This window comes from Schistocerca cancellata, chromosome 2, assembly GCF_023864275.1.
Source record: "Schistocerca cancellata isolate TAMUIC-IGC-003103 chromosome 2, iqSchCanc2.1, whole genome shotgun sequence".
In the NCBI taxonomy this organism is placed as follows: Eukaryota; Metazoa; Arthropoda; class Insecta; order Orthoptera; family Acrididae; genus Schistocerca; species Schistocerca cancellata.
In genome coordinates this window covers 636,493,141-636,519,806 of record NC_064627.1, presented here as the reverse complement: position 1 = coordinate 636,519,806, position 26,666 = coordinate 636,493,141, and the positions used below count along the sequence as shown (strand labels likewise).

General features: G+C 43.8%; 1 protein-coding gene across 2 annotated transcripts in view; it reads left to right on the top strand.

The window, feature by feature from the left end:
• LOC126162306 (neuromodulin) overlaps window positions 1-26,666 on the top strand; it is a 942,653-nt gene that overhangs the window by 668,468 nt on the left and 247,519 nt on the right. The window contains exon 3 of one of the 2 annotated variants that reach the window (XM_049918728.1): window positions 3,778-4,021. In XM_049918728.1, the coding sequence (XP_049774685.1) occupies window positions 3,787-4,021 (235 nt within the window). In that variant the 5' untranslated portion in view covers window positions 3,778-3,786. The remainder of the gene's footprint in view (window positions 1-3,777; window positions 4,022-26,666) is intronic. The other variant, XM_049918729.1, reaches the window with a different exon arrangement.

Sequence of the window (26,666 nt, the reverse complement as noted above, 5' to 3'; positions counted from 1 at the left end):
ACATTTCAGCAGAATTAAGGCAGAATTTCCTTGTATTTCCACAAATTACTTACATTATACGTCTCAACTCTCGGTTCGCAGTTGCCACAGAAGTTGCCATAAGACAATAAACCAGCGCATCTAACTGATTGGCTGATTATAACGACGAGACTGTGGGATCCAAGTACAGTACGGGCAGCAATGCTAACAATGAGATGGACCATCGAGAGAATAGCATAGTGCAGCGGGAGTTTCAAATTGAAGATGTTCCACGTATCATTACTTTACATAAACAGAATTTTAAGAACCATTTTTCCATTTTCTTCTGTTTTACCGATCGTTTGATAGATGCTAACTTCTTGGGGCATACTGATGCTTTGGGCCGCATGCGGCCCTTGGGCCGCTGGTTGAACACCCCTAGTCTAAAGAATATCTCTAGAACCTACGGCTAATACAAGTTGTTCATTCTTTGTAAGCAGGCTTTCGCCGGCGAACTGACGTCTGTCTTCAAGGGTCTGCCAATTCAGGTACTTCATAAAAACGACAATAGGTAAATAAAATCATAACAATAGGAGAATCAGTTCCGTAAATGAATACTTGTGTATTTAACCAGCTGTATCTCTGTAACCAGTAAAAATTGCCCACGAGTTATTTGAAATCTTTATATTCGAATTAGTTTATGCTATCACCTCGTAGTCACCTCCTAAAATATTTGCTACTAGCTGACAAACTCGGCATTCTGCGGCTATGCTTTACGAATTTTCTATTAGGAACGGAAACAAAATATGAACTGTGTTTGTAACGTGATATCAAAAAAATTTCATTTCCATGTATTCGTGAAAATACCTTTGAAATTTTGAAGCAGTCATACAAAGATTATGCATAATGTTCAAATGTATAAGTGCGGTACCCTGCACAGTTTCTGTACCCTGGGCGCAGATGCTTTGTGTGCCAATAAAACGATTTTGTAAACCTCTCTACGGCAACGCCTCTTCATAGCTTTATAGACGGCTATCGTTCCCGCCTACAGCCGTTTGCACTTCGCAGATGAAAGCTGTCAAAAGCGCTGCCAGGTATGAGGGATTTCCTTAAGATGACTCCACTGTAGGAGTGAGTTAGTAGCAAGCAGCATGAAACCTTCATGGATGATGCGGCATTTTTTCACGCATCTCAACTTTTCTGATATCATATCTCTTGAACTATGTGTCATACACTGATATACAGGGTATACAAAAAGAGTCATCCGATTTGGCAGTTCTATATTTCTTAACCTAATGGACATACACAATGAATTTTGTTTTTTGATGAACGGGAAAAGTTTTTTTTCATACCTTTCATAGCTATTCAATATGCCTCCCTTGAGATGCACGGAATATGTCAATGCGGTATTCAGATTGTTCCCACACTGCACCGAGAATGTCTTGAGCTTCCACAGCTGCTGTTATGTGATTCATTGTTATTGGTGACAGAGGTACATAAACAGTCTTTTATAAACCTCCACAAGAAATGGTCACATACAATCAGGTCCGGTGCTTTGGAGGCCAGTAATGTAAGGTTGAATCTTTTGTCCAGTGCGACCGATCCATCGTTCAATAAGCCTTAGATTTAAAAATTCTCGCATTACCAGATGCCAGTGCTCGGTCCTGGTGACAAATGAAGTCGTTTGAATCAGTGTCCAACTGTGGGAAAAGGAAGTTCTCAAGCATATCGAGAAACGTGCTTCCTGTAACAGCGTTCTCGGCAAAGAAAAATGGACTACACCTTTTCCAGTGAAACTGCACAAAACACTCTAAATTTTGGAGAGTCCTTCTCATGTTGTACAAATTCGTGTGGTTGTTCCGTATCCCTTATTCTCACATTATGACGGTTCACCTTTCCATTTAAATGGAATGTTGCCTCGTCATTAAGCACTAAGTGTGGAAGAAAACTGTTATCCTCAATCTCGCCAAGAACGAAATTACAGAGCTCCACACGCTGTTGTTTGTCATCTTGACGAAGAGCTTGCAGTAGCTGAATTTTCTATGGTTTCATGTGTAAACGTCGACGCAACGCACGCCAGACGGACATTGGGGCCATGCACGGCGAACGGATTTCTGTGAATTCCTTGTGAAAGTATGGCGGATGCGTTCGACGTCTTCTGTCAGACATTAGGGGACGGCTCGGCGATTTGCCTTTACGCAAACAACCTGTTTCTCGGAATTATTCATGCCATCGTCTAATGCTCTATGCTAGTGCGAAAATCACGCTGAAGGGTTATTACTGACCCGCACTGCGCAAAACGTAGAACGCAAAATGCTTTCTGTTATCCCAACGCCACTTTTACTAGAACTGAAGTGGGCACACCCTGCTGCTACGTAGCGGGAACCATGTAAAACTTGACAGTTTGCTCTTTCCAACAGTACGTTGTTCACGCACATATCTCAAATACTACAATACTTATGATTTTTTTAAAAATCAGATGATTCTTTTTGATACACCCTGCATTACTGTACGTACGTTCAGTGGCATATGTGGTTACTATCTGTGAAATGTCCGCAACTCGTGGTCTCGCGGTAGCGTTCTCGCTTCCAGAGCACGGGGTCCCGGGTTCGATTCCCGGCGGGGTCAGGGATTTTCACCTGCCTCGAGATGACTGGGTGTTGTTGTGTCGTCTTCATCATCATCATCATCATTCATCCCCATTACGGTCGGAGGAAGGCAATGGCAAACCACCTCCACTAGGACCTTGCCTAGTATGGCGGTGAGGATCTCCCGCATCGTTCCCCTACGCTCTGTCAAGGAGTATGGGATTTCATGATTATCATCATCTGTGAAATATGTTGCGAATATGGTTAGCAGCAAAGAAGTAATAAATTTGAAAGTCATCCACGATGGGGCATTTTTTTCATGCATTTCAATGCTATGACATCATATCACGTGATCTGTTTTACATTGGCAGATACATTCGGTGGCGTATATAGAAAGTGTCTCCAAAATTTGTTGCGAATAGAGCTAGTAGCAAAGAAGTAATAAATTTTAACGTCATGCACAATGCAGCAGTTTTTCACACATATCAGTGTTTATAAGTCATATCTCCTGGAATATGATATAATTTTGCAGGTGCATTTCGCGGCATATGTGGATCCTGTCTGCGAAATTTATTATGAATAGTATTAGTAGCACAGAAGCAATAAATTTATACATAATACATGATTCGGCAGTTTCTCACGCATCTCATCGTTTTTGACGTCATATCTACTGAACTACGATAGGTAGATTACTTTTACCCCCTCCCCGCCCAGTAAGGGATACGTGTACCAAGTTTGGTTGAAGTCGGCCCAGTAGTTTAGGAGGAGAGGTGGGAAACACACACACACACACACACACACACACACATTATGTATTCCTCCAGAAACACCTTATGTATTTTTCAAGCATCAGCGAGAATGTGAACGTGAATGTTAATTTGCATGGTGTATCATTACTATGATACGAACAGTATTGGTCCTACCACGATACCGTGGGGAACACCAAAAATTCATTTCGTTTCTGTTGATAACGACACATCCTTGATGATCGCCTAATAATCGTATGATTGCTGAGGTACATCCCAGTCAATTTCAGGCACTGTGTGCGTAGACTCGCACGACAGGATTTCAGTGAGTGGGCGCAGGTGAGTGCTGGCACAGTAGGCTGCAGCGCTCGCTTGGCGGGTGAGCTGGCCCGTGCACGCCGCTTGGAGCTTGGCGCTTGGAGCATGCGTGCGGCACCCGCTCCTCCGCCGGCCGGCCTGCCCGTGTGCCTTGTGTGGTCTTGCAGGGGCGCGCCATGGTGACGGTGTTCTGGTCGGTGTACCGCGCCATCTCCAGCGCGGCTGACGCCTGTGTGTGTGCTGTCGCAGGAATCGACCCCAACGACCCCGAGGCGCAGCGGGCGGCCACCAAGATCCAGGCAGTGTTCCGCGGCCACAAGACGCGCAAGACGATGCGCGCCGGCGACGCGCAGGACCAGAACGAGCCCACCGAGGCCGAGCTCGCTGCCGAGTTCCGCGCAGACGACAAAGGTAGGCGCGCGCCGCTCAGCGCTGTACGCCGGTGTGCACAACTCAGAGACCAAAGTGACTTTCGCATGATGTGTCACTGCCAGGTAACAGCTCGATGCAACTTGGACCATGTATAAACTGAAGACCCAAAGAAACAGGTACACCTCCCTAACATTGTGTAGGACCCCCGCGAGCACGCAGAAATGGCGCAACACGACGTGGAATGGACTCGACTAATGTCTGAAGTACTGCAGGAGGGAACTGACACAATTAATCCTGCAGGGCTATCCATAAATCCGTAAGAACACGAGGGGTGGAGATCTCCTCTGAACAGCACGCTGCAAGGCTTCCCAGATATACTCAAAACCGTTCATGTCTGGGGAGTCTGGTGGCCAGCGGAAGTGTTTAAACTCAGAAAAGCGTTCCTGGAGCCACTCTGTAATAATTCTGGACGTAGGGTGTAGCATTGTCCTGCTGGAATTGCCCAAGTCCGTCGGAATGCACAGTGGACATGAATGGATGCAGATGATCATAGACGATTCTTACGTACGTGTCACCTATCAGACTCATATCTAGACGTATAAGGTGTCCCATATCACTCCAACTACACACACACGACGCAATTACAGAGCCTCCACCAGCTTTAACAGTCCCCTGCTGACACGCAGGATCCATGGGTTCTTGAGGTTGTCACCATACCTGTACACGTCCACCTGCTCGATACAAGTTGAAACGAGACTTGTCCGACCAGGCAACATCTTTCTAGTCGCTGTTGAAGGGCCCAAGCGAGGCATAAAGCTTTTTCTCGTGCAGTCATCAAGGGTACACCAGTTGGCCTTCGGCTCCGACGGCCATATCAATGATGTTTCGTTGAATATTGGCCAGAAGGTTGGTAAGGAGTTCTTGTGGTACGGGGTTCTGTTCCTCCAACAAAGAGGGTGACAAGTGCTGAATAGTCGTTGGTGCATGTGGTCATGCTGAAATACGTCTCACCGACGCAGTCCACAAGTGGTCGATCGGACTTAAGTCGGGAGAATGGGCAGGTCAGCTCATTCGCCGAATATCCCCTCGTTTCAAGAGCTCCGAAATCTGTGCATTTCAGTGCAGTCGCGCGTTGTCAAACGTAGAAATCAAGTCAGGGCCTAATGAACTCCCGAAAAGACGCGCACGGGGAAGGAGTGCATTGTCACAATAACGTTGACCAGTGAGTGTGTCACGTTCAAAGATTCGTCCAGCTTTGTCGAACGCGATCGTTTTGAAAGTCCAGATAGTATGGTATGGGAAGGCATAGTTTTGATAGGGCTTACTGAATTTTTGAAAGCGGTACACTCAACGGCTAATTTTATCGCGATGCTGCACTCCTCCTCCCCATATGCGTCTCTTCAGGGGCGTATTCCGCCCTGACTTCATTTTAAGGATGATGGTGCCGTGACCGCTTTGAACAAAGCAGGTGAACGAACTCTTGGAAAGAAACAATATTGGCGAATCAACTGTCCTGCCCGTTCCCCCGACTTAAATCCCACCGAGAACGTACGGAATGCGTTGAGGAGACGTATAGCAGAACATCCACGTGCACCAACGACTATCCAGCAGCCAACCGCGCCGGTAGAGAACTGGAACGCCCAACCACCAGAACCCCTTATCGAGCTTGTGGCCAGCATTGGAGCACGCTACAGAGCATGCGCTGCCTAACGTGGTGATAGCACATCCAATTAATCACAATGTCTCATCTTTTGTAATGTCTAGGGGATCATAATAAATCGCGGTGACGTAAATGTAATTATCGTCTTTGAATAAAACTGTCATTTCCGCTCGTCTCATTGCATATTACGTTCGTTAACTTCTCTACCACACGGTATCGGTTCTTTCTATTTATGGTCCAAGTTTCATCGAGCTGTTATACATGTCAGTGACACAGCTGTCCAAAACTGCCTCAACCTACGTTGGGACAGATGCATATGATTATTATGCAATTGCCAGTAGAGTCAGTTTTATACTTTCCGGCTCCAGTTTCTTCATAGATACTAGGAGAAGGTAAAGGCCCCATAAAAGTTTCATTCAACACTGACCACAGTGGCTAGATACACAGTCATATCCATTGATTATATAAATTAGAGAATTTTTTTTTCATTCTTGCATACATAAAGGCGAGCATATCTGCCATATTATTCCGTTTGTAACACCGATGCGGATACAAATTATGCATGTGCCTTTTGAACGACTAAGTTCTCCCAACTTCATAATGACTTGCATTTGAATCACACACTGTTCATTTGCTCATTCATATGATTTATGGTGGCTGACTACTCCACTAGTCTCATACCGTTTAGTGAAAACATGGGTAAAGAGTCTTGAATCTGGCATTCTGCGCCGGCCGCGGTGGTCGTGCGGTTCTAGGCGCTCCAGTCCGGAGCCGCGCTGTTGCTACGGTCGCAGGTTCGAATCCTGCCTTGGGCATGGATGTGTGTGATGTCCTTAGGTTAGTTAGATTTAAGTAGTTCTAAGTTTAGGGGACATGACCTTAGCTGTTAAGTCTCATAGTGCTTAGAGCCATTTGAACCATTTGAACCATTCTGCGGTTATGGTATTCGCTACAAGCAGCGGCGGCAGCGATTCCATTACAAAACCAATACACAATGTCATATCAGCATACCATCTGAAAACACGTTTGGCATGCTCAAACGATACAGCTGAATTGGCCAACAACAATCGGAATTCAAAAATTCAGTTATAGTCAAGTACTGCTTGACGGAAATGACACTAGATAAATAAACTCACAGCAACTGGAGTACCATCATGCAAAACGAAAAAAATCTCTGTGTTCAACTGTATCTCTGAAACCAATGACGTTAACCATGTTTGTGGCATCGTCTCTAGTTCGCGGTACCACACCAAAGTCGGCATCGCGAATCGATACCACAGACATTAGTGAGAACTCGCTGCAACCCGTAACAACCAACGGGAGACACTCCAGAAGGCACGCCCTCCTCTCAGTGTAGCAGCGCCCTGGCACTGAGGTCAGTATAGTCTAGAGCATGCAAGAGCTCTGCTCCTGACCGAGACCTCAACTACAGATGGCAACAGCATCATGTAGGACAGTATCAGTTGTTAAGGTTACTGATAAAATGTACTTTGGTAAATGTTGTATTTTGTACTGGAAGAGAACAGTTTGTTAATAAGTATATCAAGTGATGCTTTGCTCATCAGTGACAGTTGTAAATTATCCATTACTTCTTTCGCAAAGAAATGTGTCAAAGTTAAGTAAATCTTTCACTCATTTATGTAATAAAATGACCTGTGTTCTAGTTTGATGAGTTTTCTCCCAGAGCAATCAAAGGATTCACAGTTATGACCGGATTATGATCGGACGAAAGTAGTTTCGTCTGGTCACAAATGGTTTTATGGTATGTTCTATTCTAATTAGTCTACCTCTTGTTCCTAAAATATTCACTGCTCCTCGTTTAACATCTTTTATAACGCTTTACGCTGTACCTCCACGACGTAGTGACATATCTCGGCTCTTTAAAACGTCTGAATTTATCGAAATGAGTGTTTTGTGCACTCTCAGAGATGTGAAAAATCCCTCATTCGAATTGTGATTCCGAACAAAAAGCGTAATAATGAGAGTATTTCTACAAAATGACACTTCCACACTGTGAACCTTGTGACAGATCGCGTATTGCTTCAATATTTTGATTTTCACAATTTCGTATTAACTCCAATGCTAATTGTGGTAGAAAGAAAATTCCTTCTTACGAATTTCGTTCTCGACACTGTGAAACATGAGTGTGTGTAGGATAAACGGAAAGACTAGTGTGCAGTCTATTTGTTTTTTACAGCGTAACATCTCAAGTCCGCAAAGATATTCTTCCTCTGACTCAGAGTGAAAGATTTAGTCTCCAAACAATTCCTGCACTGTGACTGTTTTTCCGTAATACCCTTTCTTCCAGAAGAACAAGCCCAACAGAGTATGCAAGAGCGCTTAGATGAATTTTGGAATGTACGACACGGGAGTATCGAAGTTGTGAGGGCGAGTCGTGATTCTTACTTGGATAACTTATGCGCGAGAGAATTCCTCTCAAAAGAGCCTGATTCTGGGTTCGAGTCCACACCGTTTTATTGATGAAGTTTCTCTATTTATACCGTTATCTTGTATACTTCCTTTTGAACCAAATAATATTAAAAGTTATATTTTGTTATTTTGTGTTGCACATAAGCATTTATTTACCGAAACTGCTGTGTCATGCATTACAAAACGGTTTACTTGAAAACATTTTCTACGGACGTCGCTCTTATTATTGCGAACTGCTCCTCATGGAGGTTATACCTTAACTGTATTTTTGGAATCTCATTAAAATATTTGTAGGTGTACTGCCATGTCATCTTATAAAATACTTAATATGCTAAAATACTAAAAGAACTGACGTTTCGCCCCTGTTGTCTTCTTCAGGGCATAGTCTGACACCAGACGCGGGAGCCTACGTATATGTTTGACAGTCTCACTGGGCCTATGCAGACATTCTCTGTGTAGGTAGCTGTTTCATTACATCATTATAAACTAACAACGTGCTTGAAGTTGTTTTTATATGTTTGAAATTTTTGGTAGGTCTTTATAATCAGGACTTGCGTTTTAACATATCGAAAATGTCAAGAAAATTTTAGCGTTCACGTTCGTATGCAGCGAGTTTGAGAATTAATGCAACTAGTTGCTTTCAATAACGTTAAAAATTTACTTAATGCAGCCCGCAAAACCGCTAATATGCATAACTTTCTGTGTTCCACCAGAAATATTTTCTTTTATTGCAAATGTCACTTGTTATACTGCACAGTGCGGCTGGAAATGCAATTTGCCTTCCAATTCAGCACCACCACACACATTCGCACTGGAATCAGATACGAAATAATACGAAACAAATTGAACAGTTCTGTAAAAGTTATCCTCCACTCTACCAAACATGTACAATTGCACACGTTGCTGAAATCGTCATTGACGTCTACGTCGTTAATTTTCAATTATGTACAATGTCAAAATTTATTTAATAGATTCGGCACTTTCTTATTAGCAGATACAAAGCAAAAGTTTAAGTGCATTGATATTTCAAGTGATCAACCTACTGTTCTTCACTGAGACTGCAATTGGGTAGAAAGTGTGTAACGTTTCAAAGAATATACCTTTTCAGTGTATCCTGTATGCCGTGAACAAATACTTACCGTCTTTTTGTATTTGCTATTTAAATACATCGTAACAATAGTAACCAATTAACTAATGTCACCGGTACATCTTTCCTCTTGTTCCTAGTCGTTACCTTTATAGTTCATGTCACGAACTTCTTGACTCAGAACCCAGTCTGGTGCAGCTGATGATATTAGAAAGCCTTTTCAGATGATTCTTAATGATTGTTACTTGTATAGCTCAACCCTCCATTAAGTCAAATCTATGCCCGTGATATAACCTTGGATGTGTGATGTCACAGTTTCGTGGCGCTGTAAGTGCGTGGTTTGACGCATCGTTACTAAATAAATTCCATACCTACGAGGTCATTTCGAAATGTAGTTTTTGCTGGCATACTATAGGGGGGAGAGTACACAACAAGACGAATTGTACTTTAAAATGCAGTTATGATCCGTATGTAACCAGCAACCTGAAAGGGAAGATTACTATTAAGCTATGACACGAAGACAGGTGTACTGCGGACGAAGAAGAAAATATCGTCAGACATCCTCGGTCAATTTATGGAGACAGTGTTACGAGTAACACTGCTGTGACCCAATTATACAGCATTTTCCGCTACGGATGAAGTGATGTGCTCGATCGCCTACAGGGTGGACAACTGTCTCTAGTCATCGAGAAAATTTTCCAAAAAGTGAATTAAACGGAGAAAATAGTAGAATTACGGAATTATCTCACTTCTGTCCTCATTCTTCGTTCCGGAAGTCGTTTGATACAGTTTCGCACGGTTACTTAAAGAAAAAAAGAAACCTCGAGCATATGGATTATCAGTCCGGCTTTGGGATTAGATTAAAGAATTCCTAGAAAATAAAATACAGCGTGTCGTTTTTAACGGAGGAAAATCGTCAGATGTACGAGTAACAGGCCGAACTCCAAGTGACTGTTATTGGACCTTTATTACAAAACAGGGTTTCAGCCACCTCCTACAGGCATTAAAATAAATCAAAGGTGAAAACTGAAAATTTGTTCCGGACCGTAACTCGAACCCGAAAGCCACGCTCCTCTAGAACGGTTGCCTTCACTGCCTCCGCTATCGGGACACGCTCCCGCCCTACCCGAATTCTCAACCTGTCAGCCACAAGTATCGCCCCCACTTCCATTAACCGCAGTGCTCGTAGCATACGCTAAACCCCGCAGGCGTTCCGAAGATCTAGTGCATCCGCACTGAAAGTGCTTAGAGCTGTCCTCGCTCATACATACCAATCAAGAAAAGTTTGGCATCACCACGGTTCCGAGAGTTCCGGAATCTGTACAGAAAATTGGAATAGAGGTCAACATAAACATCATTTCCGCCCTTATTGCTCACGAAAACCACACACTGCATGTTGTTCCGAGACCTACAGAGGTGGTGGTCCAGATTGCTGTACACACCGGTACCTCTTATACCCAACAGAACGTCCTCTTGCATTGATGCAAGCCTGTGTTCGTCGTGGCATACTATCCACAAGTTCATCAAGGCACTGTCGGTCCAGATTATCCCACTCCTCAACGGCGATTCGGCGTAGATACCTCAGAATGGTTGGTGGGCCACGTCGTCCATAAACAGCCCTTTTCAATCTATCCCAGGCACGAAACTTCCTAGCAGATTAAAACTGTGCGCCGGACCGAGAGACTCGAACTCAGGACTTTTGCCTTTCGCGGGGAAGTACTCTACCAACTGAGCTACCCAAGCACGACTCACGCCCCGTCCTCACAGCTTTACTTTTGCAGTACCTCGTTGTCCGGCACACAGTTTTAATCTGCCAGGAAGTTTCATATTAGCGCACACTCCGCTGTAGAGTGAAAATTTCATTCTATCCCAGACATGTTTGATAGGTTTCATGTCTGGAGAACAAGCTGGCCACTCTAGTCGAGCGATATCGTTATCCTGAAGGAAGTCATTCACATGATGTGCACGATGGGGGCGCGAATTGCTGTCCACGAAGACAATATGCTGCCGATACGGTTGCACTATCGGTCGGAGGATAGCATTCACAGCTGTTATGGCGCCTTCCATGCCATGTGTATAGCAAGAGATGATAGATAAACTCCAGTGGAAGACTCTGCAGGAGAGACGCTCAGTAGCTCGGTACGGGCTTTTGTCAAAGTTTCGAGAACAAACCTTCACCGAAGAGTCAAGCAGTATATTGCTCCCTCCTACGTATATCTCGCGAAGAGACCATGAGGATAAAATCAGAGAGATTAGAGCCCACACAGAGGCATACCGACAATCCTTCTTTCCACGAACAATACGAGACTGGAATAGAAGGGAGAACCGATAGAGGTACTGAAGGTACCCTCCACCACACACCGTCAGGTGGCTTGCGGAGTATGGATGTAGATGTAGAAACAGAATATGTGTATGGAAAACAGTCGTTTCATGTTTTTCATATTTCTTACTAAATAGTGAAAGATGCTTTTCGAGTAGTTCTCATACAAATTAAAGTCCTATGGCTGCCCATATGGTACAAACCTCTTAAAATCTGAGGGGACGTCGGCCGCTTAGGTTTCAATGTCGCTGCATATTTAGTCACCTAGTTCCTCATTTGCTATCACGAAACTGAATTAACCCTGTCCCACACTTTCCCATAGTAGAAAAATCTGAGTTAACCGTTGTACATCGAACACAGCACCTTAGTAGACTGTACCCCAACCATACACAATATCTGGACAAAATGACACATTTCGGCCGTTTGATAAAATTCAGGAAATATTTTTTCTCACAACTATGGAGATCTCCGCTACCTTTTTGTGAGATAGAAACGTCACGTTCAGGTCTCCTCAGACCATTCACGAGGAGCCGAGGCTCTCGACCCATCTGAAGGGCTCTTTAGACTCACAGATTTACTGCCACTGGCATCGACGGCAGTATTTGTCGGTTGTATTTATTGCCTCTTAGAGCCGTTAGCCACTCGGCCTTAAATCCCTGAAGCAGTGCTTCTAACTGTTGCCAAAAAAAGATTGCACAGACCACTGCACCGCAATAATGCTTCCAAACGTCTTAGCAGCCTGGCACTCGGACTGCTCTAGGACGACGCATTTTATCAATCCAGGCACACTGTTTCAGAAAAAACACTGCGACAATTGCTCTCCTATAAACTGCAGGAAACATGCAGTAAAATGGAAAGATCTGATTGCAAAGGAAATTTCTTTTATGATTAGCTATTCAAACATCTCTCACATTTATAACAGCTAGGTAATAGTGTCTGGACAAGCCCGTAAAAATTTCGCTTATTCATAAGTACAATGTCGCTCCTTGTACGGAAAGCGCATTACGTACCTTTTTCTCCTCCAACGGACACGATAGGAGAGGGGGAAACTTCATCCCATTCTAATTCCTAATTCGGAAAATAATGTATCTGAGTACCTAAAACCGCTTCCATATTCTCCAAATGATGACTCAACGACTTTGCCTGAATATATTAACCCAGTATCGTTGCTAAACTTGTCATTGTTTATAACCATCTAATGATGTACAAATACTCACAAGATTATTACCGTACGCTTCTCCAATAGGAAATAAAACATTGTATTTTTCTCGTTATCGGATTTGTTTTCCGTGATATATTTCGTCACAATAGGTAGAAACAATTTTTAAGCATAAAGTTTATTTTGTTGTATTAATTCTATTTGCTTTCCTCTTCTGTATGCTTCACAGTAAATGCTGAGCCAATTTACTTACACACGAGCTCCTCTTTCTCATTACGAAGTGAACTGTGCTGAGATATACATCGTTTTAGTGTTTCTCTATACAGGAAGTCTTGTTTTTTTACGATGCGTATCAGCGTTTATTTTTTGGCGGTCCCTCTTAAACCTTCTAGACCAAACGTTTATATCTCAAACGTAAAATCAAGTCATTCCTGGGTTCCGCACGTGTTTTCAACATATCTTTCATTTTCTCTCTCCATTATCTGTCTTCTTTGTGTCAAGTCCACTGTTTCTAAACTCAGGACTCATTGACGTTTTGCTATCCTCACATTCCCACCACCCCAGTGCGCAAATAGTGATGAAGTAAATGTGAAATCAATAAATAATAAGAGACTCAAATGGACACAGCATGCAGGAATTTATATCAAAACAGTTGTAGTATATTGCTCGCATACTTATCAGAAGTTCTGGTTTGATAGAAAAAGGTCGAGACAATATTTCATGTTGCACTTACTGTGGACTTAGCGAGTGAGAAAATATGAAAATACTGCTTGTGCTTCTTGAACGCCAGGTATAACATTGCGGGTTGCATAAAACGACTTCGGTAGGTGCAGCTGAATCACTCTGAATGCAGTCATGTCTCACCAGGAAAAAAATCAGAAACAACGTCCCCTTCATGCGCTGACTGCAGTAGTCAATTGTAATGGTGACATCGAGCAACAGTCTCTGAATTGGTGAGCTCAGTGAATACATGCTACTGACGTACCGGTCTGAGGTGCTAAATGGCGAAACGAGTTTTCTCGTCCTTCTTTCCAAGGCCGCTCCTAACACGTCAGAGGATGGCATTCACGTATCGTACAGCCGTTACGGCGCTTTCCATGACCACCAGTGGCGTACGTCGGCCCCACATAATGCCACACAAAAACAGTAGGGAACATCCACCTTGCTGCACTCACTGGACAGTGTGTCTTTGGATTAAACCTATACGACACCTCTTTAACACTGGCCCAGAAGTGGTTCGGAGCGCCATGCAATAACAGCAGTCTGCCTCCATATGCCAGTGGGGGCACTGGTTCCCACGCTACACCGCAGACACTGATTGCGAGTAAAACTGAACCTGGAATGACTGATCGACGAGGACGAAACGTACAAAAATTACTAGCAACGTTTCAGCGACACTAGGGAGTGCTGAAAATTAATGCCTTTTTAAATAAAATAAACGTTATAACCGTTCAACACCTTTATATTTCATGTCTCCGTATCTGCAGACCAGTGATCTCTATACAACCTGGATGTAGAAGTCTGGTCTCTGAATATAGAACTGCAGCGTGTCTGCAAATACACGTCTTTGTATCGTCCGCTATATTGTAGTTTGGCAAACAAATTTCCATCGGTCTGCATGAGACAAAGAATTTAATATAGTCCATTATCGAGTCGAGGTAGCAGTTGTCGTTATACTGGTTATCACTGTTAGCATTCAACCGCGATTCTTATACATATATTTTAACAACGCGTTTCAAGAGACAATGCTCCCATCATCAGGTTGTAAAATCTATGTCATGAAATTAAACGGACTAAATAGACAAAATACCATCACAAATAGTTGGGAAGTCCATATAGTAAATCAGAATTAAAAGTATATTGGACTGTGGGTCCTCGTCTTACATTGAAGTTGTTGACACAAGTCGATGGCCGTCCCATAGCTACTCCATAACAGCTCCCGAGCCGGCACAGTGCGACAGCATATTTGGTAGCTATGGAACGGCCATCGACTTGTGTCAAAAACTTCAATGTAAGACGATGACCCACAGTCCAATATACTTTTAATTCTGTTTTACTATATGGACTTCCCAACTATTTGTGATGGTATTTTGTCTTTTTAGTCCGTTTAATTTCATGACATAGATTTTACAACCTGATGATGGGAGCATTGTCTCTTGAAACGCGTTGTTAAAATATATGTATAAGAATCGCGGTTGAATGCTAACAGTGATAACCCGACAAAAATTGCAGACTGATTTCTTGTTTTGAACTTTATGTCAACATATGAAGTAATAGGCTTATGAGGAAGAGGAATTGAAAAGTATTTTCTTTTCGTGTTCTAGTGACATTTCCGAGCAGCCATGTTGTAGTTTGGCAAGAAACTAAATATGAGCATCTATGGCTGGCACGATAGAATGGCTGAAGTTCAATATCCAGGTAGCATAGAGATCACTGCTGCAGACATCTGCCACCAGAGGCCGTCGAACTGTAGAGTATAACATGGGGGTGCGTAACTATTCGGTGAGAGAGAAACAGCGCCCTGTAATCAAGTTTCGAATTTGAGAAGATCCTGTTCTTGATCAAGACAATGCCAGATCACACACGAGCGCTGTGACATTTGCAATAACCCGACGTCTGTGGTTCACCGTCATCTATCGTCCTTCGTACAGTATCGACTTGGGTCCATCCGATTTTCGTCTGTTCGCAGAATTTGAAGAACACTTTCGAGGACTTCACTGTCATAGTGGTGAAGCGGTGCAAGCAGAGGTGAGGTTGTAGCTCTGTCAACAAAGTCATACATTCCACAGTGACAGCATCAACAACCTGGTCTCTCGTTGGGAGAAATGTGCTCATCGACAGAGTGACTATGTTGACAAATAAATATGCAGGAACGTAGAATGTTAATAAAGTTTGTTCTATTTAAAAACCTTTATCAGTTTACTCATAAAAACTCGGAGACATTACTCCTAAAAATGCCCTTCTAATTTGTTCGGCGGAACGCCCTCGACGTTTCGTGAAGATGCTCAGCCATTCCCATTGCTGCTTTCCAATAAGCACGCACAACAGAGTGTAATATATTGCGTTCTATCAGTCAAAACTGCTTCAACCAAGCAATTTATTTGCTATTATATGAAGTGTAGTCAAAAAATTTAATTATCACCTCAATCAGATTCGCCCTTCAGTGTGACACATTTCTCCTAATAATGACTTAACTGAGAACGTTTGCACTTTGACTGTTTATGAAAGGTTCCACATCGAAAATGACCTCTACATCATCCTGGAAATGCCTGGCATGGAATGCTTTCTTCGTCCGAGAAAAGAGGATTAAGTCATTAGGCCCCATGTCAGCAGAATGCAGGCGTAAAGCAAAATTTAATAGCACACAGAAGTAGCATGTGTGTTGTAGAATGAACTAAGATGTTGTCGTGGAGCAACAGTTTCCAATGACGTTTCGACTGACAGAATTCCGTACCCTCGTAAGCAAATTTCGATGACGCCAACTGTGGCAGTTTGCTGCTTGTTAGCATAATCTGTCAGCACCACACCACACCATTTCCAAAACAGACCATCACCTTGCCAATGATGGTTGGGACTTCGACTTTTTCGGTGGTGGTGAATCTGCGTGTTTCCACTGTATGCATCGGGGACATAGTAATAGACGCGGCATTCGTCCTTGGTTATGAGGCGGCTAAATAATTCATCTGGAAAAGCGTAATGTTTCCGCTGGTATCTCGGTTCGGTGGCCTTTGTCAATGGATGTGACCAATGAGCAGTCGCGGAATCCAGCAGGACGCGATCGTTGCCGTGTTCAAAATGTCGTGGAAGATGTTAAAAACTAACCCATGATTGATTTTCACATTTTTCCTCTGCCGATGTGCTACGATACCTTGAGACAAGAGGATTTCACTGTGTACCAAGACTCCAGAAATGTACCTGCAAACAAAACAAAAATTAATTACGTAACTTTATTTTTTCGATATCATAATTGAAACTTTGACTACCCTCTTTCAATCCATACGCCTCTTCCATATGGCATCGATCGCCTTTCGAAAATCTGGGAATATAAAAGCCATTTGTTATCCCTCGCCCACTATTTGCGGTTTGGATATCGACAGCATTGACACTTTTTCTCTTTTACGAGAAGAATTGCGGAGCCAGTGGCGTGAGGGCGGTGTCCACCAAGACCGCGATACAGAGACCTTCCCTTCTGAATAGACCCTTAAGCCTTTGGCACACGGACTTTGAGTGTGCCAAATTTAACGTTCTGCTGAACGATGCGACTTGCGCGTTCGTTTTGTGTGCCTCAACAGGGTATACGCTTCGCAGCGCTCTACAGTGGCAGTCGTCGGCTGTATCCGGGTCGTAAAGCGAACATTTGCTCCCTTTCCCATATGCTACTCATGTTTTTCTGCGTGTAGTACACATAAATAAAAGCTTCAAATCCATGAATTTGTTATCAGGTAAAAAGGAACATACCATGTCAAGTCAATAAGGACAACGGCTTATAGAATTCCCACTACAAAGTGTGCGATGGTAATTTACGATAATGCTGCAGATAAGAATTATTTCATCATTCTCATTTTTTAATTAAAACCCTAAGGTTATTCTTCCTATATCACTGTTGCTAATCAGTAGTAGAATGTTTACAACGCATGAAATACAAAACTTGAAACAACAACGTGCAAAATATATTACTGCAAGTTGTAGAACCTGTCTTGTTGATACAGCCAGTCGAACACACTCACTTCTCAGAAAGTCCGCCCCCGGTAGCTGAGTGGTCAGCGCGACAGAATGTCAATCCTAAGGGCTCGGGTTCAATTCCCTGCTGGGACGGAGATTTTCTCCGCTTAGGGACTGAGTGTTGTGTTGTCCCAATCATCATCATTTCATCCCCATCGACGCGCAAGTCGCCGAAGTGGCGTCAAATCGAAAGACTTGCACCCGGCGAACTGTCCACCCGACGGTCCCCATCGACATATATTCACATAACATCGAATATTATATAACATAATTTTATTACACTAATAAAAAATTATCAGAACCTATTAGAAAACACGAAAGTTAGTAAAATCATATTTGGGACTAGCGAGACACGAACCAACAACACGTCCCCGATTACCTTAGAAGTCTGCGCATTTATTGATTACGCTACACCGACCATGAATAACTCACCATCATCCTTTCCATCTTAACGTCTCTTAAAAGCCTTTCCAGCAGATATGTTACTAACTGACTTTTAATTATTGGGTTGTTGCATAACGGCGACTTTATTTACCAATAATATATTCTCCTTCGCAACAGTGTGCCAACGTTGGGATAACTTTCCGATTCCGCTACTGTAGAAATTACCTGGTTTTGAGGCGGAGAAGTCGTCGAGCCATGTTCGAAGCGCATTTCCATTCGAAAGGAAAGTACCTTGGTGGTTCTTCCATGGAGAGCGGAAAAGAAAAACATCTCAGGGCATAAGGACAGGTGAATAAGGTGAGTGATGCATGATTTCTCAACTCCTGTATACTGTTTTTCGTCAGTCTAGCGGAATGTAGACTGACGTTATCGTGGAGCACCATCAGTTCAAGAAGTATTCCTGGTCATTGTTCTTGGATTGCGTCTGCAAGACGTCTCAGTTTTTAACAGTAGATGTCAGCTCCGATTGTTACACCTTGAGGAAGAAATTAGAAGCACGACACACCGTTGTTGTTCCACCAGATGCATAGCATTATATTCTGTGAATGCGCGCAGGGCTATAAACGGGGTGTTTGGGCTTACTGTTCCTTATGTTAGCATAAAGACACCAATTCTACACACCACTGACGACATAAGATAGGAATGGTCGGTGCTGTTCACGAGCCAATTAATGACGACAAAGCGGAGGTGCAAATATGGTCAACCATTGATTTTTCTGTGATTTTGGTTTAGAGCATGCGGTACCCATAGGCCAGAGTTTTCAACCTTCCCCGTTGCGCCTAGATGTCCCACGATGGCGGAATGATCACAGTTCATCATATTTGCCAGTTCTCGAGTACACTGACGTGGATAATTGTGGATTAAGAAATTTAAACGATCTACATCAAACCCAGAAAGTCTTCCTGAATGTGAAGAGTCACTAATGTCAAAAAAATCCTCCTCAAAACGAAAAAACCATTTTCTTGCCGTGCTCTGTCCAGTTGTATTCTCCACATACAGGACGCAAATGTTTGTGACTGCCTCCGCTGCTGTTACCCCTCTACGGAACTCAGAGAGGAAAATATGTCGGTAATGTTCCGATTTCTCCACTTGTCACTCCATTTTCTAACGTCCACAGCTCCGCTCATTATCTACAAGTGACAAAATGACAGTACGTAAACTAAAATAGCAACAGTGAACTACAAATAAAAATGACAGTCGATAAATAAACTAATATCAACCGGAGTACCAACAAGCGAAACAAAAATACTACTAACTTATGCATCAACTAAGAGAACAAACTGTAACAAGTACAGTGTGTTTCCGATGGATCCTCAATAATACTACCATAATACGAAAGTTACAGTAATTATTTAACCACGAAGACGACGTTCCCATCATTTTATTACAGTAAATAGTACAATTAACGACTGGTTTTCGAGAGATCTTCAACTCACTGCTGCTTACAAAAGGCATACGTTCATGAGAGTTTCAACTGGAACCCAACATGGGCCGTCACGACTTTGTACTGAAGAGTGATGGCATCATTTGGCATAGGTGGCGTAATTCTATCTCATTGCTCCAAGTGCCAACCCACGTTTAGAATATCTGACATGCCAGATATTGCTCTGCAGGTTCCGAACGACTCCGCAACGTGCTTTGCCTACGATATGACGTCAGAAACTCGGCACCGACACCCACGAGAAACATAGGCCATGGCGCGTGCGTCACAGCACGTGACACTGCAGGTCTTATGAGTGCCAACAGCCGTCTTCGGAGAGGAGTAAGTAACTATTTCAGACAAGTTTAATAATTCTCGACTGCGCGTTTAAATGCATGAGAGGTCTCGACAACAAACGACAAAGCTAAGACCTTTAGTTAGTATATTTTCAATTACATATTTTTTTCCCATGGGCCCTGCTCGGAGCCGAGAGTTCGCGAAGTGTGATGGACAAGCCGATTGGTGTGACGTCACAAACTCGTTGCGAGGCCCGTATTTCTGGTGGGCATCTCTCGGCACGCTCAACCTGATGACACCGCCTTCCTGGCTCTCTATCCTACCCTTCAACGGTCCCAACGCACCCTCCAAACCCACTTTAACCAGTTCACCACTTGGTGTAACCAGTGGTTCCTCTGTCTCAACCCCTCCAAAACCCAGGCAATCATTATAGGTCGCACCACCCACTCCTTCCGTCTCCATAATTTCTACCTCACCCTTTATGGTCGTCCAATCCAACTCGCCTCACCCTGAGAAACCTTGGCCTCACCCTCGACCGTCACCTCACCTGGACCCTTCACATCCAGACCATTCAGCAGAAAGCCCATTCCCACCTCCACCTCCTGAAACTCCTGTCTGGCCAGACATGGGGATTGCATCCTTCCACCATCCTCCACACCTACAAATCCCTCATTCGTCCTATCCTGTTATGCCAGCATTGCCTGGATCTCCGCACCCACCTGCTTTTACAAGGCCCTCCAAATCCTTGAACGCCATGCACTCCACCTTGCCTTTCATATCCACCTTCCTTCCCCCAAACGGCTCCTGTATGAACTCATCCCCTTCCCCCACCTCCCCCTGTTCCTCCAACATCTCCGCATCCTTTACATTGTCCGTAAGCTTGATCCCCCCCACCCAGTGGTTTCCTCCTTCCTCTCCACCCCCCACCCGTTGCTGTCCCTCTATCGCTGTATCCCTCGCTCTCTACACCTCCACACCCTCCATCTCCTTCATCAGTGCAATTTCCAGCACCTCCCCCTCCCAGATGATGAACTTCGCTGTGACATATACCCTTCCTTTCAACTATAACCTGGCCTTGTTCCCCCCTCCCCAGGGCCCCCTTTTTTCCTCTACCCTCCTCCCTCGAGCGGATTTTCCTCCTCCCCCCCCTCTGAGCCTCTGCCCCATCTTTGCCTCTTTCCCTCCCACGTCCCTCCCTACCTGGCCCTCTCTGGCGCAACCACCGCCCATCCCCCCTCTCTTCCCCTCCCTCCCTTTTTCCCTTCTCCCTCATCTCCTTACGCCTGACAGATCCTCCGTTTTGATCATCGTGCCACGTCAGTGTTGTGTTTAGTGCTGCTTCTCCTGTGCATCGAGAGGTGCGATTTTAATTGTGTGCTGTCCGTGTGTTTAGTGTTACTGTCAGTGTTTATTATGTGTTACGCCATCCATTGATACTTTTATGCTCAAGTCATACTGCGCCTTGTTTCTTTTAATTGTCCCAGTGTGTGTTTTTTGTGTGTGCTACTTTTTTACGGTTTTTATCTCCATTTTACAGTCGCCCCCTTTTTTGTCTATTGTCTTCCATGATGTTCCCCCTTTCTTGTATCTATGTTCACCATGTTTTCTCCTTTGTTATTTTTTTAAATGTCTTCTATTGTTTGTTCTATGTCTTTCGGCTGAAGAGCAGCGCATATGCTGCTGCCAGCCCGCCCCGACTGGGAATTGAAATACGATACAGGAAAAAAAAGAATTCGGCACGCTCAACGCTCGAATGCACGTTCCGTGTGCCGGCGGCTTTGAGACGGACAGCGCCGGCCCCGCCTGCGTTATCTGCCGCTGCAGGCGCAGCGCCATCAGTCTAGCACGGCAGGTCCGGGCGCTGCCTGTATGACGTCCAGCTCCGCCGCCATCAGTCTTCGTCTGCCGCCGCGCAGCGCAGCGCAGCGCCTTGCGATTGCTTTCACGTCAGCCTGCCCGCTCCGGATATGGCTTTACGTGTTGCCTGATGGCCGCGCAGCCAGCGGTCGGGACTAACGGCCACAACAAAAGACGACCCACCGAAGATTATACGGCAACCTAACAACTTCAGTTTACGAATATCGGGAAGTTCACTAGAAACTTGATCTTGACAGCATGTCATATCGCACCGATAATACTCCATGACGAAAACATGATACCACTGGAAATAACAGCCAGAGAGTTGCAAATTAAAGGTTTATTAGCCCCTTACCATAGTTTACACAAATATACGAGGGTTGTACAGAAAGTAAGTTCCGATCGGTCGCAAAATGGAAACCACAATGAAAACCAGAAACGTTTCATTTGCAACCTTGCCGTTGGTGGGGAGGCTTGCGTGCCTCAGCGATACAGATAGCCGTACCGTAGGTACAACCACAACGGAGGGGTATCTGTTGAGAGGTCAGACAAACGTGTGGTTCCTGAAGAGGGGCAGCAGCCTTTTCAGTAGTTGCAAGGGCAACAGTCTGAATGATTGACTGATCTGGCCGTGTAACAATAACCAAAACGGCCTTGCTGTGCTGGTACTGCGAACGGCTGAAAGCAAGAGGAAACTACGGCCGTAATTTTTCCCGAGGGCATGCAGCTTTACTGTATGATTAAACGATGATGGCGTCCTCTTGGGTAAAATATTCCGGAGGTAAAATAGTCCCCCATTCGGATCTCCGGGCGGGGACTACTCAAGAGGATGTCGTTATCAGGAGAAAGAAAACTGGCGTTCTACGGATCGGAGCGTGGAATGTCAGATCCCTTAATCGGGCAGGTAGGTTAGAAAATTTAAAAAGGGAAATGGATAGATTAAAGTTAGATATAGTGGGAATTAGTGAAGTTCGATGGCAGGAGGAACAAGACTTCTGGTCAGGTGACTACAGGGTTATAAACACAAAGTCAAATAGGGGTAATGCAGGAGTAGGTTTAATAATGAATAGGAAAACAGGAATGCGGGTAAGCTACTGCAAACAGCATAGTGAACGCATTATTGTGGCCAAGATAGATACGAAGCCCACACCTACTACAGTAGTACAAGTTTATATGCCAACTAGCTCTGCAGATGACGAAGAAATTGAAGAAATGTATGATGAAATAAAAGAAATTATTCAGATTGTGAAGGGAGACGAAAATTTAATAGTCATGGGTGACTGGAATTCGAGTGTAGGAAAAGGGAGAGAAGGAAACGTAGTAGGTGAATATGGATTGGGGCTAAGAAATGAAAGAGGAAGCCGCCTGGTAGAATTTTGCACAGAGCACAACTTAATCATAGCTAACACTTGGTTTAAGAATCATGATAGAAGGTTGTATACATGGAAGAACCCTGGAGATACTAAAAGGTATCAGATAGATTATATAATGGTAAGACAGAGATTTAGGAACCAGGTTTTAAATTGTATGACATTTCCAGGGGCTGGTGTGGACTCTGACCGCAATCTATTGGTTATGAACTGTAGATTAAAACTGAAGAAACTGCATAAAGGTGGTAAATTGAGGAGACGGGACCTGGATAAACTGAAAGAACCAGAGGTTGTAGAGAGCTTCAGGGAGAGCGTTAGGGAATGATTGACAGGAATGGGGGAAAGAAATACAGTAGAAGAGGAATGGGTAGCTTTGAGGGATGAAGTAGTGAAGGCAGCAGAGGATCAAGTAGGTAAAAAGACGAGGGCTAGTAGAAATCCTTGGGTAACAGAAGAAATATTGAATTTAATTGATGAAAGGAGAAAATATAAAAATGCAGTAAATGAAGCAGGCAAAAAGGAATACAAACGTCTCAAAAATGAGATCGACAGAAAGTGCAAAATGGCTAAGCAGGGATGGCTAGAGAACAAATGTAAGGATGTAGAGACTTATCTCACTAGGGGTAAGATAGATACTGCCTACAGGAAAATTAAAGAGACCTTTGGAGATAAGAGAACCACTTGTATGAATATCAAGAGCTCAGATGGAAACCCAGTTCTAAGCAAAGAAGGGAAAGCAGAAAGGTGGAAGGAGTATATAGAGGGTCTATACAAGGGCGATGTACTTGAGGACAATACTATAGAAAGGGAAGAGGATGTAGATGAAGATGAAATGGGAGATACGATACTGCGTGAAGAGTTTGACAGAGCACTGAAAGACCTGAGTCGAAACAAGGCCCCCGGAGTAGACTACATTCCATTGGAACTACTGACGGCCTTGGGAGAGCCAGTCCTGACAAAACTCTACCATCTGGTGAGCAAGATGTATGAGACGGGTGAAATACCCTCAGACTTCAAGAAGAATATAATAATTCCAATCCCAAAGAAAGCAGGTGTTGACAGATGTGAAAATTACCGAACAATCAGTTTAATAAGCCACAGCTGCAAAATACTAACACGAATTCTTTACAGACGAATGGAAAAACTAGTAGAAGCCAACCTCGGGGAGGATCAGTTTGGATTCCGTAGAAATACTGGAACACGTGAGGCAATACTGACCTTACGACTTATCTTAGAAGAAAGATTAAGGAAAGGCAAACCTACGTTTCTAGCATTTGTAGACTTAGAGAAAGCTTTTGACAATGTTGACTGGAATACTCTCTTTCAAATTCTAAAGGTGACAGGGGTAAAATACAGGGAGCGAAAGGCTATTTACAATTTGTACAGAAACCAGATGGCAGTAATAAGAGTCGAGGGACATGAAAGGGAAGCAGCGGTGGGGAAGGGAGTAAGACAGGGTTGTAGCCTCTCCCCGATGTTATTCAATCTGTATATTGAGCAAGCAGTAAAAGAAACAAAAGAAAATTTCGGAGTAGGTATTAAAATCCATGGAGAAGAAATAAAAACTTTGAGGTTTGCCGATGACATTGTAATTCTGTCAGAGGCAGCAAAGGACTTGGAAGAGCAGTTGAACGGAATGGATGGTATCTTGAAGGGAGGATATAAGATGAACATCAACAAAAGCAAAACGAGGATAATGTTATGTAGTGGAATTAAGTCGGGTGATGCTGAGGGAATTAGATTAGGAAATGAGACACTTAAAGTAGTAAAGGACTTTTGCTGATGATGGTCGAAGTAGAGAGGATATAAAATGTAGACTGGCAATGGCAAGGAAAGCGTTTCTGAAGAAGAGAAATTTGTTAACATCGAGTATAGATTTAAGTGTCAGGAAGTCATTTTGAAAGTATTTGTATGGAATGTAGCCATGTATGGAAGTGAAACATGGACGATAAATAGTTTGGACAAGAAGAGAATAGAAGCTTTCGAAATGTGGTGCTACAGAAGAATGCTGAAGATTAGATGGGTAGATCACATAACTAATGAGGAAGTATTGAATAGGATTGGGGAGAAGAGAAGTTTGTGGCACAACTTGACCAGAAGAAGGGATCGGTTGGTAGGACATGTTCTGAGGCATCAAGGGACCACCAATTTAGTATTGGAGGGCAGCGTGGAGGGTAAAAATCGTAGGGGGGAGACCAAGAGATGAATACACTAAGCAGATTCTGAAGGATGTAGGTTGCAGTAGGTACTGGGAGATGAAGAAGCTTGCACAGGATAGAGTAGCATGGAGAGCTGCATCAAACCAGTCTCAGGACTGAAGACCACAACAACAACAACAACAACAGGTACAAGAAAAAGTGGTTCAAATGGCTCTGAGCACTTAACATCTGAGGACTTAACATCTGTGGTCATCAGTCCCCTAGAACTTAGAACTACTTAAACCTAAATAACCTAAGGACATCACACACCATGCCCGAGGCAGGATTCGAACCTGCGACCGTAGCAGCAGCGCGGTTCCGGACTGAAGCACCTAGAAGCGCTCGGCCACAGCGGCCGGCTGATGCTGAAGTCATAAGGCTCTTGTCTAGAACTCTGTGCACGCCACCCACAAATATCAACAATTAAAAAGCATAACTAAAGTAGAGCGCAATGCTGTATGGCTTCGTTGCAAAACTTTAAAATAAAACGCACGTGAAGTTGGATAGAGCACACAGTTACTGTGGCACTTACAAAGGCTATGAGAGGAACCGACTTACTAAGATGTGCCAGCACTGGCGATAGGTCAAGCTTGGTAGGTGGCGCTTACTACGCGAACAAAGTATGCACATAGCTGCCCTGAGCAACAGATGCCTGATTCAACAAATAAAACGGTTAGAAGATAAAATTAAAACAGAATGAAAATAATGAAAACAGCAAAAATGGGGAGGGGTAGGGAAAAGGTGGGCGTTAAAGTCATATGGTATTTAAAGAACAAGCATGCTCAGATAAAAAGTGCTAATTATTTGCATAAGCCTGCGTAAAACAGCGTGAGAAGAGCTTGTAAATAAATGTGGAAACGTGTTAAGTAACATTATACCGGGAGTTCATTTTTTAACTGAAGACTTTAAAGTATCTCGAGAACTACATACCAAATCAAAAAACTTACAGTTCCAATTTGTTTGTATCTTCAATGTGAACACCAGTTTTTTTTTATTGCAGATTACGGTTCAACGGCAAAATCTTCATATGTTTTGTCTGTAGCATTTCCTTCGTTTCGCAACACATGGCGCTGTAATCGAAGGAATAGAAACGGGTACACAATCGTAACGCTGCTCACTGGTCCCAGAATATCCAGTGGCACGTGGGACCCCACCTGCATGCGAGGGTAAGACAGGCCGGTATTTCATAACTTCTAATTGGGAACCCCTCTCGCAACACTGCATTCCTCTGACATATCGAAGATGGGACTACTCGACGCCCCACTGTGGCCGTGGCTCGGGGTATCGCTACTATACTTTTACAAAACTTTACTAAACTTAGTACTGTCAGCTTCAATATACTTAGTGATCCACTTTACAAATGACCGTACTGAAGCATATCTGCAGGAATGTCAGCACAGGGGATCTGATCCGATCGACCAAGCGTTCACAGGCTGTTGGTACTTGCTGGTACACCTTATCTTTTAAATACACACGTAGAAAGAAATCCAGCGACGTCAAATCCAGCGAACTAGCTGGCTAATTAATAGGACAACCTCTGCCGATCCACCTGCCAGTGTAAAAACGGTCTAATCCTCTCGTGCTTCAACTGCGTAATGCGGTTGTCAACGGTTATGCTGATACTTCATGCGTTGTCGACCGACTAGGGCAACATGCTGCATTGGTACCTGTAGTTCCTGTTCCAAAAACACTCGATATCTGCGTCTATTCAACGTCTGTC